The 15,279-nt window shown below is 43.0% G+C and overlaps 1 protein-coding gene across 2 annotated transcripts in view; it reads right to left on the reverse strand.

Annotated features, from left to right (window-relative positions):
- LOC132404002 (D-amino-acid oxidase-like) overlaps positions 1 to 14,616 on the reverse strand; it is a 31,579-nt gene extending 16,963 nt beyond the window's left edge. Inside the window, exons 1-6 of one of the 2 annotated variants that reach the window (XM_059987927.1) lie at positions 14,464 to 14,616; positions 8,594 to 8,803; positions 6,151 to 6,265; positions 4,070 to 4,146; positions 585 to 650; positions 215 to 269 (exon numbers count right to left, since the gene is read on the reverse strand). In XM_059987927.1, the coding sequence (XP_059843910.1) occupies positions 215 to 269; positions 585 to 650; positions 4,070 to 4,146; positions 6,151 to 6,265; positions 8,594 to 8,787 (507 nt within the window). In that variant the 5' untranslated portion in view covers positions 8,788 to 8,803; positions 14,464 to 14,616. Of the gene's footprint in view, positions 1 to 214; positions 270 to 584; positions 651 to 4,069; positions 4,147 to 6,150; positions 6,266 to 8,593; positions 8,804 to 12,464; positions 12,828 to 14,463 lie in introns of those variants that run through there. The other variant, XM_059987926.1, reaches the window with a different exon arrangement.
- Between the last annotated feature and the right edge of the window lie 663 nt (positions 14,617 to 15,279).

Genomic DNA, 15,279 nt, shown 5'->3' on the forward strand with positions numbered 1-15,279 from the left:
AGACTGAGACACATGAGAACAGGCTGAAAAAACGGAGGCAACGAAAGCTGCATTTGCACACGTCCGACTGATCCAGCCCGCATGAAGCTGCATTTTGCTCAACCTAAAATGAGCATGACCTAAAATGAGTTTGACACCCCTGGTCTAGACAGAAAATCAAAAATTTTAAATTGCCTTAAAATTAATTACAATAATGAAAATTAGACAAGGGTACCTCCTTGAAAGAAGTAATTTTCTTTTTAACAAACTGGACACCCTGTTCTTTTAATCTAAATAAAAGGAAATATATTTGTAAGTTTTATTATCAAATTCTACATTTTCATTTAACCTCAATGTGCCACATTAACCTTTATGAAGAGGAATTAAAATATGTAACACTATTAAACGTAACCTGTTAATCTTTTCTTCTTCATGCAATGCTCCCAAGCTGCAACAGACCCCAAAAGCAAAAGCATTATGGAGGCACAACAAAGCACCAGTGGCTCATGCCACTGAGACATTGAGCTGTCTCAGGCCTGAGCACTGCTAATTCCAACAGGCGATGAAATTAGAGCATGGATTAAAAATAAAATACCATAGCTTACTTTGCCATCATCCATGGTAGGTAGCTCTTTCCCTCCAACATTAGTGAAGTGTTAAACCAACCGTAGCTGAAAAACAGAGAACGTCGGATTAAAAGCTGATGGTTGAAGGATTATATAATTAAGAAATGGGGGAGTAGGCTGAGGAGCAATGTGGTCTGTCTAACAATGCTTACTTCGAGGAGGACCACAACCTTATTTTAAGGTTGGAGGCTTGCGGGTCTCAATGACCTGGAGAGTAATGCTGGCTGGAGTCAGGGCTTTATGTTTTGACTCTTGGTAGGGACACCTATGCCAAACAGGTCAAAGGGTAATGACCAGGGTAAGAGCGGTCCTCTGGTCCTCCAGGTTTGAGGGTTCAGCTCAGGGCAAACCACCCTGACTGGTAAAACACAATTGTTATGGAAACAGCAACAAAGAATCCTTCTACATCTGAGTGCGATGGTATTCCTGAGTCTCCACACGGAACTTATATCGCTGACAGCAGTGAAAACCCAGCTAGTGACACAATGAAGGAAGCCCTGAACACTGTCAGAAATGGAAAGACTTCATTGCAGCCCCAAATGCCAGCGGCTTAACAGGTCGTAAGTAACAGCGCTTAAACATTTTGTTAATTCTATAGAGTTTGCAATATACTTAAAAGGGCACACAAGAAATTTTCCTTCTGCCACAGCACTCTTTACGAATGTGCTTGGGCTTAGGCATTAAACTTGTAAATATTAAAATAATGTCTGCATGGAAAACTTGCTTTTCAAAGAATCCTCCGATTTGCCAGGGCATTTAACCCTTTGATCCCTAAGGAGGGAATTGTGGCCTTTTATTCATCCCAGTCATTTTGGTACTTGCTCAATATCACAAGCTAATCATTTCTGGCATCCTTCATGTGTATCAATGAGAAGCTAAAATCCCAACAAGTTAATCCACTCAGAGATGCAGTCAGCCTCTTGCCTGGTTGAAATAGATGACTCAACAAGCTTCCCAGTTGAAATCCTTTACCCTTTACCTTTAAAATTCAATAAATGGTATTCTGCTTTTATTCAACATCCCTCTGTACCTTTGCCCGAGTGAGGCAACTATTTTGATCTTTCATTCATGCCTTTATTATTAGTGTAATCCACTATTCTAATACTTTCCTGCCCAGCTTCCAGTTTCCATGAATCTGCTCATGTTGTTGCTGTCAATGCATCCACCCTTGTAGGTACCAGTATTCTGACCATGAAAATAGCTCCCATTTGTAATATTTCTGTGATTCAGTAAATGTAGTAAAGGACTTGTGCAACTGATCACCGCATTATATATTTACTTACTTACAGCGTAGTATAGGCTCTTCGAGCTGTGCCACCCAATAACCCTCAATTTAACCATAGCCTAAATCACAGGACAATTTACAATGGCCAATTAACCTACCAGCCAGTACATCTGTGGACTGTGGGAGGAAACCCACTTGGTCACAGGGAGAACATACAAACTCCTTACAGACAGCAGTAGGAATTGAAGCCAGGTTGCAGGTACTGCAAAGCATTGTGCTAACCTCTGTATCACTACTGTGTCAGTTATTTACAAGGAAGAGTGGAAAGTAGGATCTAGCCAGTTGGTCCATTCAATACAATTATGTTAACCCTCTTTCTCAATATCATATGCCCACCTCTCACCATTCTCCTTTAAATGTTTTGTGTCTAGGAATCTACTTACTTCCCTCTTAAATATATTCTATGAAATGGCCTCTGCAGTTTCTGTGGTAGAGAATTCTACAGGTTCACTACCATCCAGGTGAAGGCATTTTGAGTGGAAAACATCTAAATCTGTATCCTGAAATTGTAAATTGTTGTTTTAGCACCCTGTCAGTCAGAAGAAACATCCTCCCTGCATCCAGGTTGTCTAACTCTATGATTTTGGCCCTTTATTTTCACCTCTATTATATAGCCTGGCCTGTTCAGTATTAGCAACACATCACACAGAGAAAGACAGACCCTTAATTTGTGACATTTACTGTGAGTGTTGTATACGAAGGGCCCAAAGCATTGTTGAGGATCCCTACACCCATCCCACAATCTCTTTGACCCACTACTGTCAGGAAGGAGATACAGGAGCATCAGGACTAGGACTAACAGTCTGGCTAACAGCTTCTTCCATCAGGCTGTGACACTAATGAATACCTGTCACCACCAAAGTCTCGCCATTTGGACAATGAGCTGTTGACTGGTTACTTGTGCTGTGCAGTACATGCATTTTGAATTCTATTTTATTAAACTGTTTGTAATAATATTTTGTTTTACGTGCTGTGTGTGATATATGTATTGTGGGTGCACCATTGTCTGGAGGAATGTTTTTCTTTGTTTGGCTGAATACATGAGCAGTCTGATGACAGTAAACTTGAACTGATTCTAACTGCCACATCAACCCAATTGGTCTCAACATATCAGAGATATTCCCTTTGACCTTCCCATCCTTCCTCCATTCTCTACTACTACAAACTATGTTGTTTTTTACATTCCAGAAAAGGACAGCCTAAGATCTGAAGTGTTCACTGTGTTCCTCTTTCCACGGATGCTATATGACTTGTCGTTTCCAGTCCTTTATTTCAGAAATATTAGATTTGGTTCCCTCAAGCAAATCATCAATATATATTGTGAGTATCTGAATCCTTTATTAGTCATTGTTGGCCCTGTGAGAATGCTCCATTTGAAAATTATCTGTTTCCTACCAGTTTTCAATTTATGTTAACTCTGGCTATATGAAAATTAATTCAAGGGATTTTTGTGGATTAGTTTAACAATTTGAGTTTTCTTTACTGGCCCTTTATGGCTAGAAATATTTCCTTTAACTAGATGTGTGCACCCATATCCAAGGATAGTTAATGAAGGTTTAAATCTGGACTGAATTTCTGCATTCCAGAAACAGAGCCATATAGAACCATAGAATCACAGAACATTACGGCACAGAAACAGGCCTTTTGGCCCTTCTTGGCTGTGCCAAACCATTTTTCTGGCTAGTCTCACTGACCTGCACCTGGCCCATATCCCTCCATACACCTCTCATCCATGTACCTGTCCAAGTGTTTCTTAAATGTTAAAAGTGAGCCCACATTTACCACTTCATCTAGCAGCTCATTCCACACTCCCACCACTCTGTGTGAAGAAGCCCCCCCTCCCCCATGTTCCCTTTAAACTTTCCCCCCTTCACCCTTAATCCATGTCCTCTGGTTTTTTTCTCCCCTAGCCTCAGTGGAAAAAGCCTGCTTGCATTCACTCTATCTATACCCATCATAATTTTATATACCTCTATCAAATTTCCCCTCATTCTTCTATGCTCCAGGGAATAAAGTCCTAACCTATTCAACCTTTCTCTGTAACTCAGTTTCTCAAGTCTCAGCAACATCCTTGTAAACCTTCTCTGCACTCTTTCAATATTATTAACATCCTTCCTGTAATATATGTGATACCACTGCCTGTGAAGACTTCAATGGGAAATTATTGTGCAAAAAGTACCTAAATCCAGGAAAGAGTTTGAGCTCTTTTGCTGTCAAGTGTCTAAATCCCAAAACAGTGTCTTTCCAGGATGGATCCTAAGAGGAAGAATGGAAAAAAAAAGGTTATTACCATTTCTTCAGACAATGGAAAACAAATATACGATATTTTTATTTGATTTGGGCCAGTGTAAATATCAGATTCACAAGTGAGTGTTAATAACATGACAGCATCCTATCTAGTTAAGTATCTGTTTAGCTGCATCTGAAATTAATGGTGCTCTTTATCAGTAGGATGTCCGCTCCATTATCTGACAAGGACAAGATGATGGAAATGAAAAGCAGTTTAAAGTACAAATTCTTGCCTTGTTATTTATATCTAAGCTCATAATTAATGTTAATTTGAACTACCTTTCAGGACACAAAACTTTCATCAGCTTCTAAAGAACTTTTAATATGATCTGAGAGTTTCGATTACTTGGATATTTAATTGAACTTCATTATGAGGGAGTTTTCAGCTATCCATGTCAGCTAAGACCGTAAGACATAGGAGCAGAATTAGGCCATTTGGCCCATTGAGTCTGCTCTGCCATTTCATCATAACTGATCCAATTTTCCTCTCAGCTCCAATCTCCTGCCTTCTCCCTGTAACCCTTCATGCTCTGACCAATCAAGAATCTATCAACCTCTGCCTTAAAAAATTGGCCTCCACAGCTGCCTATGGCAAAAAATTCAACATATTCACCACGCTCTGGCTAAAGAAATTACTCATCATCTCCATTCTAAAAGGACACTCCTCTATTTTCAAGCTGAGCCCTCTGGTCTTAGAATCTCCCACCACAGGAAACATCCTCTCTACATCCACTCTATCAAAGCTTTTCACCATTCGATAGGGTTCAATTAGGTAACCCCTCAATCTTCTGAATTCTAGCGAATATAGGCCCAGAGCTTGTCTTCATATAACAAACCATTCAATCATTTCCTTGAACCTCCTTTGAACCTTCTCCAATTTCAGCTCATCCTTTCTAAGATGGGTCTCAAAACTCCACACAATACTCCAAGTGAGGCCTCACCAGTGCTTTATAAAGTCTCAACATTACATCCTTGCTTTTATATTCTAGTCCCCTTGAAATGAAAGCTAACATATTTGCCTTCCACATCACAGACTCAAACTGCAAATGAACCTTTAGAGAATCCCCATAGGGCAGCATTAACAAACCTTCCTACTGGGGTATTAGGATATTATCAACATGCGTGATACTAATAGGCTCAATAAACTGATTTAAAAAGCTGGCCCTGTTATAGGAGTCAAACTGGACTTGAATGTTACTTGAATCTGCAGCCGTTCAAGCCTATATCTACCCTATAACATTTATGTTGTGAAATAACATAATCTTCTCATTTTTTCTACATAAGTTGCAAAATCAACCACAGAAAACTATTCATCTGCTATCCTACAATTTAGAAATCTCAATAGTTCGGCATGTGGCTCAATGGGGCATTGTGTTCCTACATTCAGTGGAGCTCCATTTCTCGCACTCCTTTGAAACTCTCAGTGACCCTGTTTCCCAAGCACCTTTGAAATTCGTCAGCAGCCTGTTTCCTGTGCTCCCAGGTTCACTGGACGATTATATTACCTCACAATTTCCAAAATCAATGTGATTTCGAAGTATTTTGAGATATACTAACATCCAAATATCTGGAAAATCTACTAGAGTGGTACTACCAAAGCCCTCCATCTGCAGGATTAAGGAAGCTTTGCTGTGATGAAATGTGATAACATCCAGTGCATTTTAACATGACAAAAAGTTACACAATAACTAAGTTTTGTAATTCCTATATAGTATTTTATTGCTTTTATCTCTGTAGAGCCTTGAATTTCCCAGAGATCTGGACTGTGCCCTCATCGTGTTAGAAGATAACACTAAATTTGATGGCAATTACATCTGGAATTGAAAGTAAAATTTAGAATAGAAAACACACTAAGTGGGCAAAAGTGGGGAAGCTAAGTGTCAAATGTACAGGGTCCCATGGTGTAAACATCATTAATATAGACAGTAATCTGTCACTTTAAACCTCATTATATCCAAAACACATACTTACTGGCATGGGCTCTTTGAAGAGGTTGTACCCAGACTGCAAAAACAAACCCATCTCATTGGCATCAGGTGAATGCAAGTAACTCAGTAGGTAATCAAATGTTTCTTTGTTCCACTTCCTGCATTAAAATACGAGGCAAAATGACATAAGAATAACTCAGAAATTTCTAGAGTAAATATTACCTACAATTATTGTATTATTATTACCAGTACAACAGACAGTAGTGACCTGTAATGTGCAAGTAGAAAGAAGAAATCTACCTCTTTCACTTAATACATATTAATACGAAGTAGGACTTGAGAACCCATAAAATGATAGCACAGTACACTTATGTAGCAAACCACATGTAGAAGTTGTTACAAACCCCGTAACTGGGTCACTTGAAGTCTGATGGTACTATTTTTAACAGTATTTATTAGTAAAAATACACAAAAATTATCAATGCAAATATACAGATAATATACGTCGTCAATACTAAATCTAAAAGTGCGGGTATAATAATAATCAATAAGAAATAAGCTCTATCGTTGTCTGGGGATAATGTATTGTCTGATGGAAATATAAAGTTCACTCAGTTCATGCAGGCTGCAGCCTTTGGGACCGCTGGGTTTGCAATGGTTGGAGAGAGAGAGAGAGTTTGGGAGAAAAAACTTGCCGGCTTCCCTTTTATGATTTCGATCCGTCGGAGTCTCGTTGGTGTGGCCGTTCACTTGTGGCCTCTTCTTTAGCTAAAGCCGTTCTTCCGTGGTGAGCCCACCAATCCCAGGCAAGGGAAGGATGCACAAGAGACCCCACCGGCTGTCGCTATTAAATGCTGTCATGGGATTTCTAGCATTTCTCCTGGTGCATCTAAAGGGGTTGTTCCCCAGACCCTCTTTTATCCTCACTCACGGGGTCTCAGATGTCAATCAGTTTGGGATGATGCAATCCCTCAACCAGCCCACTCTGGTCATCCCCTGAGGGGTTTCAATGTATAGTACAGTACTCAATACACAATTCTGTCTCCAAGAGACAATGGCCGTTATCAGTGGCTTTATTTCGTTGAGGTCAGGACACATTCCAAACCTTGTGGATTCTGCGTGTCTCTCTCTCATTTCCTGGGTCACAGACCTGAATTAATAGCGATCTTGCGATTCTCAAAAAGGAGGGGGCGACTTTGTACCCTTCGGCCCCTCAGAGTTGTGTCACATTCATAACAAAGTTTATACATGTGATTTTTCCATATTCAATTTTTAGCTTGATTATATAAATAGAGTAGGAACCAGGGAAAGTCCATACAGTATTGACATTGGGAACTGGTTGCAGAATCACATTAACACAATAAAACGTCCCATGCTGATTAAAATGTATTCTTCTACTATAATTACTCTCAAATCACAACTTTTTCTGGAGGTAACCATATTGTATCTGACAGTTACTAACAGAACCAGTGATGCTTACCAGTACTCTTTAAAAGCAAATAGTGGTAGTATAAAAAGAATGGTGTATCTCTCTATACCCACAAGCCCCTTGCTTAATGTCTGGGAAACACTGCTCTATATCCTGCTCATTCCAGGTGCCTCTTAAATGGTGTTCCTCCTCGCTCTACCATCTTCTCTCTCATTTCAGGCACCAACTATTCTTCATGTAAAAAAAATTACTCAAGATCCCTTTTAAACTATGCCCTCCAGAGCAGCTGCCAGAGGACATTGCCCTATCATGGGAAATAGACACAAGCTTTTACCTTATCTAGGCCTCTTATAATTTTACACATTTCTGTCAGCTCATCCCTCCTTTGTTCTGTGCCAAACAGACCCAGCCTATCTAATCTCTTCAACCAACACACACAAAATGCTGGAGGAACCCAGCAAGTCAAGCAGCATCTATGAAAACGAATAAAAGGCAAATGTTTTGGACCGAGATCCTACTTCAGGACTCCAATCACTTCTTATTGATTCAAACCTTTCAATTGAACTAATACCCCCATGATTCTTTTCTTCACCTTGAGATTAACTACATCCTTCCTGTAGTGTAGCAACCAAAACAAGACACAATACTCCAAGTGTGGCCTGCTTAACATTTTGTACGACTGTAACATGACTTGCTAATTTTTGTACATTTCCCTCTATAGATGCTGCCTGATTCTCAGAGTTTTGTATGTTGTTTCAGGACATTCTTCTTCTCTTCCCTAATTTCCAAGAACTTCTCCATGGTAAAAACAGGCAGGATGTAGACATTTCAGACTGGGGTTCCCAATCCTTTTTATGCCATGGACCAATGCAATTAGGCAAGGGCTCCATGAACCCCAGGTTGAAAACTCCTGGTTTAAGACCTCACCCATCTCCCACAAATTTATATACAGACAACAGTGAAGAAAGAGAAAATAAATTTAAAAATCACATAGCAAATACTGCACATTGGAATTTGTTAATTAATTTAGTATATTTCTAGAAATGGTTCTTCTTACACTTCCTCTGGTTTCCCCTCATCAACAACATACGGTTGCCAGAATCCAGCAGCTCCATCGCTGGTGGTATTTGGTGTAAAAGTATCTGCATAAACAACGACGGTCAGTGGTTTGGCTGTGGGATGTGTGCAATTAATGATGCACTGAGCTGAAGACAGACCAATCACTCCAGCTCCAATCACGGCCACACGCATTTCCTGTCCTACAATCCTGAAAAGAAACAGAGGAAAATGATTCTTCAATTGACTGCAAAACTTATGGCTGGAAGACTGAGTACAGCTGTGATCAGAATCCAATCTTTGACCTTCAGTCCTACAAGAAAGTAATTGTTGTACTAATTATTAACTAGCCCATTTGCAACGCCATGCATTTGAAATCCTGTGGCTGTTTCTAGACATTTACATGGTGTTCGCTGTAGCTCAGTAGAACTAGTCTCATCTCTGAGTTAGGAAGTTATAGGTACAAATCCCATTGAAAAAAACGTTTTGATGGTGTCCTGTGAAATATATACAGATAACATCATTAAATGGATGACTACATTGGTATTTGTCCACCAATTTGCTGTCATGATTTCTATATTTCTAAAGCACTTATAACATCTCATTAACAACACTGTTCAGCCCATTGCGCCTATGCATCCAGCCGAATTACATCCTGCAGCTAATTATCTATACTCTCTAGGTCAAGGCTCACCAAGTTCAAATATATTGGGGGGGGGGGGGTGAGTTTTCTGCCTTTAGCAGATTTTCAGTTCCAGACTCCAACAACTCAAGATTTCAACACTCCTCTCCACCAATTATTCTACCAACAACTATAAATAGACGATCTTGGTTTTTGATTTCTCTCTGCCAAGGGAAGTAGATTCTTTTTACTTATTCACCTATCGTTTTAGTTGTCACAAATAGGTCTGTCCCAAACTTGTCCACTCCCACAGGAACATTCTAGTTTACCCCATTTTACCACCAAGCAACAACTGTAGAACTTAGACATGAATCTGCTCCGCATCCTCTCCCGTACATTTCCCAAAGATAAAGTCTTATCTTTTTGTAATGCTGAGACCAGTATTCATTTTCAGGTCTATTTTTATGTTATGTATATAATTCTAGAAATAAGCTGTTGGTATAATCTTGGCCTCAGTTATCCTATGTGCCTTGTGAAACACTGACTGGGGTTCTGCTACGGATTGATTGTGAACTTCAGGAAGGGGAAGAGAAGGGAACACACACCAGTTTTTATAGAGGAATCTGAAGTGGAAAGGGTGAGCAGTTTATAATTATTATATATTGCAATGTACAGCTGGCACAAAACATTACATGTGCCAGTGATATTAAACCTGATTCTGATACATTTTAAGAATCTGTCGATAAAGAATCCAATGGCTCCGATCTTCCAGTCAAGATGATGCCTGCATACAACGCTCCATCGGTCGACATCATGAAACCATATATTTCACTTCTTTTATGTCTTTCACATTTATTTTTCATCTTGAATGTGACTCTGGAACTGCTGGAGCCTGTGATTCGCAGATTGGAGATCATTGGGGTGTTTCAGCACTCTGCAGTCTCTGGGAGGCAGACAGCGTGCACAACCCTCATGGCGGACAGGGTGCAAGCTGATGCTCGACTCCATTTCGCCAATGGAGGGAGGGAAATTGTAACATTGAGGCCAATGCAGAAGGAGAGTGCCAGCTGCCTGCTTTTGATTGCTGCTGGGACCACTCTGCTACTGGGGAGGGGCGAGGAGACTGCCTCTTGATCGCTGGTGGGATCACTCTGCGCTGCTGTTCACAGAGAAAGTTACCAAGGATTTTTGAGTTTTGGATATGGACTAGGACTGTAGATTTTTTTTTCTGTCTTATAGTCTTTTTTTATATTCTGTGTGATTCACCCAATCATTCTCATTTTAGTGTGTGCAGGGGAGGAGAGTTTTAGAGTTGATGTGCCTGTTCTTTTTTTTGTGAGTGGAGAAGGGATTTAAGGATCGATGATCACACTGCTGTTCTTTCTTGGTTTCAAGGCTATCTGGAGAAGAGGAATAACAGAGATTCTCTTGGTTGTTGGATAACATCTTACCTCACACCTCTCTACGCTGAATTAATTTTGTCACTTGCACTTCCAACTGACCTAACTATACAAAATCTTCCTACAAATTACAAAATATTCCAATGGTGTACACCGTCAACCAAATGTTGTAAATGGTTACATTTAAGTCATTTATATACCTTACCATAAGTGAAAGTCCAAATACTGCACAGGTAGCAGTCTCCTAGCCCAGAAAAACACCTAACAATCATTACTCTTTAGTTTGGGGTCAAATTTGTTCCTCTTCCTTGCTTGTCAACTTTATTTCTTTTTATGAATAGCCTGCCATTAAGGGACCTTGTCAGGAATTTTGCTGAAAACTATCCAAACTACACTGAACACAAGCCTCATAACCCTCCTCGTTACCTCAAAGATTCAACAAATTTGTGAGACAGAACTATCTCGTACAGATCCATGTTAACTGATCCTGATTAATGTGTTTTCCCCAAAGGAAGATTCCATTGATCTTGCTGACTGCTGGTTGTTTTTTTTTTAATTACTTTGTTTATCCCTTCCTTTCTAAACAACATACAATCTTAATGATCCTCCAATCCTAAAGCATCACTCCTGAAATCAGGGCACATTAAAATTTCGTAGTTAAAAGTCTCTTCCTTTTAATACCCTGAAATATAGTCAGGCTTGGCAATTCATCCACTCATAAGGTCTTAAACCTCTTTATGCATATTTTCCCCATCCAATATTTCATACTCATATTAAGCTATCCTCCCTCCTCTTTGGTAAAGGTAGCTGCAAAACATGTAATCAGAAATGTACCCATAGCCTCTACCCTTACATAAGAACCAGCTGTTGTTGTACCAAATTGGCCCAATTCTTTCTAAAGTTATCTTTCTGTTCTATTAATACATCTATGCATGGGAGTTAATCATTGACACACGTTACTAAAGGGTTCAACACAGAAAAGGAGCTACCTACAGGCAACTACTATCTAGAAAATAGCTTGAAGATATAGGATAGCACTCAGAGCCATAAGGAGGGCAAAAGGAATCATGAAATATCATTAGCAGATAGATTAAGGAGAATCCCAAGTCATTTCTACAAGATTGCTTAATGTCATTTACAGTACACGTGCAAGGGAGAATGAAATAATTGTAACCCTGAATCTGATGCAGTACAAAAAAGGCACTAAGCATAATCATAATAAAAACACATTAAATATAAATACACAAGATAGCTTACATACTTTGATTGTATATTCATAGAGTGATGACAAGCACATGAGTGTCTGTATATAGGTGACTCTGAATGGAAGTGATAAAGTAGTTAGTGGTTGAGGTTGGTTAGTGAGTGGAGGAGTTGATCAGCCTTTCTGCTTGGTGAAGCTAACTGTTTTTGAGTCTATTGGTCCTGGCGTGGATACTAAGCAGCTTCTTCGCAGATGGGAATGCGTCAAGTGGTCTGCGGACAGGGAACATAAAGAGCAAGAGGGTAGCTGGGGAAAGAGAGGGTCCCTTTAGGACCAATATATGCAGCCAGGGAATGTGGGTGAGATCTAAATGAATGTAGACGAAGATTCTTGACTGTTCAATTCCCTCCAAAGCGACTCAACCTGACTCGCTGAATTCCTTCAACAATTTATTTTTTGCTACGATGAGAAGTGGTTTAGGGGCCCATCGTGCAGGTCCCATTTAATCCAATTTACTCTAATCTCCAATTTTCTGCCTTTCCGCCCTTCTTTCTTTGCATCCTAAAGTTTCTCTCCATCGATTTATGAAGCTGTATAACCTGATTTTTCTAGCATACTCACTTTTAATTCCTCCACACTGACTTACCGAAATGCAAGATTCAGACCGTGCACTGGTCAGGAGAAAACAGGAAAATCTAACGCCCAATGTGGATAATAGACATGCATAAACAAAACAAAGTTATGGCTTCTCAATCGGATAAATTTACACGTCGTCACCATCGGCCTCGGGAATATTATTCCACCATTCTGGGCGCGTACTCGTGGAGGTTGCCGGGGTTTGACACGATAAGGGGTGACGAAGAAAACAAGAACACTTAAGGCTCCTCTGTAACGCGGGTTATGGCTTAATCAATTGGGCTTTCCTAGAGTCTTCAGTGAGACTCAACTGCCCAACTACCCAGCCGCGCTCGCCCCCGTGCCAGCTCCACTCGCGCGCCCGCTCTGCCCCTCCTTGCGCGCGCCTGCTCTGGCCCGCCCCTCCCCTCGCGCGCCTGCTCCGCCCCGCCCCCTCCTCTCGCGCGCCCGCTCTGCCCCTCCCCCTCCTCTCGCGCGCCCGCTCTGCCCCTCCCCTCGCGCGCCCGCTCCGCTCCGCCCCGCCCCGCCTCTCGCCCGCTCCGCTCCGCCCCGCCCCTGCTCCGCCCCGCCCCTCCTCTCGCCCGCTCCGCTCCGCCCCGCCCCTCCTCGCGCGCCTGCTCCGCCCCGCCCCTCCTCTCGCCCGCTCCGCTCCGCCCCGCCCCTCCTCGCGCGCCTTCTTTGCCCGCCCCGCCCCTCCCCTCCTCGCGCGCCTGCTCCGCCCCGCCCCTCCTCTCGCCCGCTCCGCTCCGCCCCGCCCCTCGCGCGCCCGCTCCGCTCCGCCCCGCCCCTCCTCGCGCGCCCGCTCCGCTCCGCCCCTCCTCTCGCCCGCTCCGCTCCGCCCCGCCCCTCCTCGCGCGCCTGCTCCGCCCCGCCCCTCGCGCGCCTGCTCCGCCCCGCCCCTCGCGCGCCTGCTCCGCCCCGCCCCTCCTCTCGCCCGCTCCGCTCCGCCCCGCCCCTCCTCGCGCGCCTGCTCCGCCCCGCCCCTCCTCTCGCCCGCTCCGCTCCGCCCCGCCCCTCCTCGCGCGCCTGCTCCGCCCCGCCCCTCGCGCGCCTGCTCCGCCCCGCCCCTCCTCTCGCCCGCTCCGCTCCGCCCCGCCCCTCCTCGCGCGCCTGCTCCGCCCCGCCCCTCCTCTCGCCCGCTCCGCTCCGCCCCGCCCCTCCTCGCGCGCCTGCTCCGCCCCGCCCCTCGCGCGCCTGCTCCGCCCCGCCCCTCCTCTCGCCCGCTCCGCTCCGCCCCGCCCCTCCTCGCGCGCCTGCTCCGCCCCGCCCCTCCTCTCGCCCGCTCCGCTCCGCCCCGCCCCTCCTCGCGCGCCTGCTCCGCCCCGCCCCTCCTCTCGCCCGCTCCGCTCCGCCCCGCCCCTCCTCGCGCGCCTTCTTTGCCCGCCCCGCCCCTCCCCTCCTCGCGCGCCTGCTCCGCCCCGCCCCTCCTCTCGCCCGCTCCGCTCCGCCCCGCCCCTCCTCTCGCCCGCTCCGCTCCGCCCCGCCCCTCCTCGCGCGCCTGCTCCGCCCCGCCCCTCCGGCGTTTCGGTGAGTGTTTTCCCGAGAGCAATGCGACCAGATGGCTCCTAGCCTCCTTTGGGAAGTGTTCATTGGACCTGAAAGCTGAAATATTTACGTACCATCCGGCTAATTATTTCTTCGGTCGCGCTGATCATATGTAATTATATAACACGAACTAATTATCAAATTAATATTCCTTAGTTTAATTGTACAACAGTAGGACGGACTATTTATACTAAGATTAGCATTGTGAAAGAAACATTCTCAAGAATATATCCTGTCTACAGTTAAATATTGAAAAAATATGCAATGAGAATCAACAACGCAGTGTGCTTTCTGTCCACTGGGTTCATGTCAGCTATTAAATACCTTTGTATGGAAATCCCGTTTCCCAACAATCAGACTTTAATCGCCAAGTACCTGTACACATACAAGGAATTTACTTCCGGCAGATGTCTCTCTGCTCATAACAGATGATAAATATAAATGAAAATATAGATTATACATACAGGTAGTACAATCCAAGTAATAGTTAACCGGCAGTTAACTGTTCAGCAAAGTGACCGCAGTAAGGAAAAAACTTCTCCAGTGCCTATTAGTCTTAGTCTGGAGGGATCTGAAGCGCCTACCAGACGGAAGCAGTTCAAACAGTCTGTGCGCAGGATGTCATGCGATTTCAAGTGCTTAAATACCTAACTGTTCTGACAATGCCAACAACAACCACTCCCTCTCACGCACTGTGTTCCAGGTTTCAACAGTTGCCTTAATAAAATGAAATTCTTACGCAAATCCAAAAAAGACTGGAGTTGCTGTAATTCTAAAATGAAACAGAAAATGGTGGAAACACACAATTCTGATAAAAGGGTCTTTAATCTGAAGCATTACCTGTTTCTCTTTCCATCGAACCCTTCTGACCTATTGAAAGTTCCAGCATTTCATGTTCTTGCTTCAATATTTCAGTTTATATTTACTCAAATATTAATTTCAAATTCCATTTTTGGCTACCAAACAATTAGTAAAAGGAACTCAAAATAATTGAACATTTGCAGCATCCTACTACTGTGATGTTTTCAGCTCTAATAGGTTTTTTTTGAGTAAGTCAATCCGTTTGTTAGTTTACTGCAGGCATCTGTGTTTATGTGGTCTGCAGCCAATGCTTAGTAATCTGCTTACTTTTGGAGTTTAAAGCTATAATGAACTTATACAAAAATATTTATTATACTTTGGCTTTTTATCCTATCAAAGACCAATTCATTACTGTATTAACATTGACTATTTGTTAAGTAATTTGCCTTTGCTAAGCCCATCATTAATAAAGACTCAAT

Source organism: Hypanus sabinus, chromosome 13 (assembly GCF_030144855.1).
Source record: "Hypanus sabinus isolate sHypSab1 chromosome 13, sHypSab1.hap1, whole genome shotgun sequence".
Taxonomy (NCBI): Eukaryota; Metazoa; Chordata; class Chondrichthyes; order Myliobatiformes; family Dasyatidae; genus Hypanus; species Hypanus sabinus.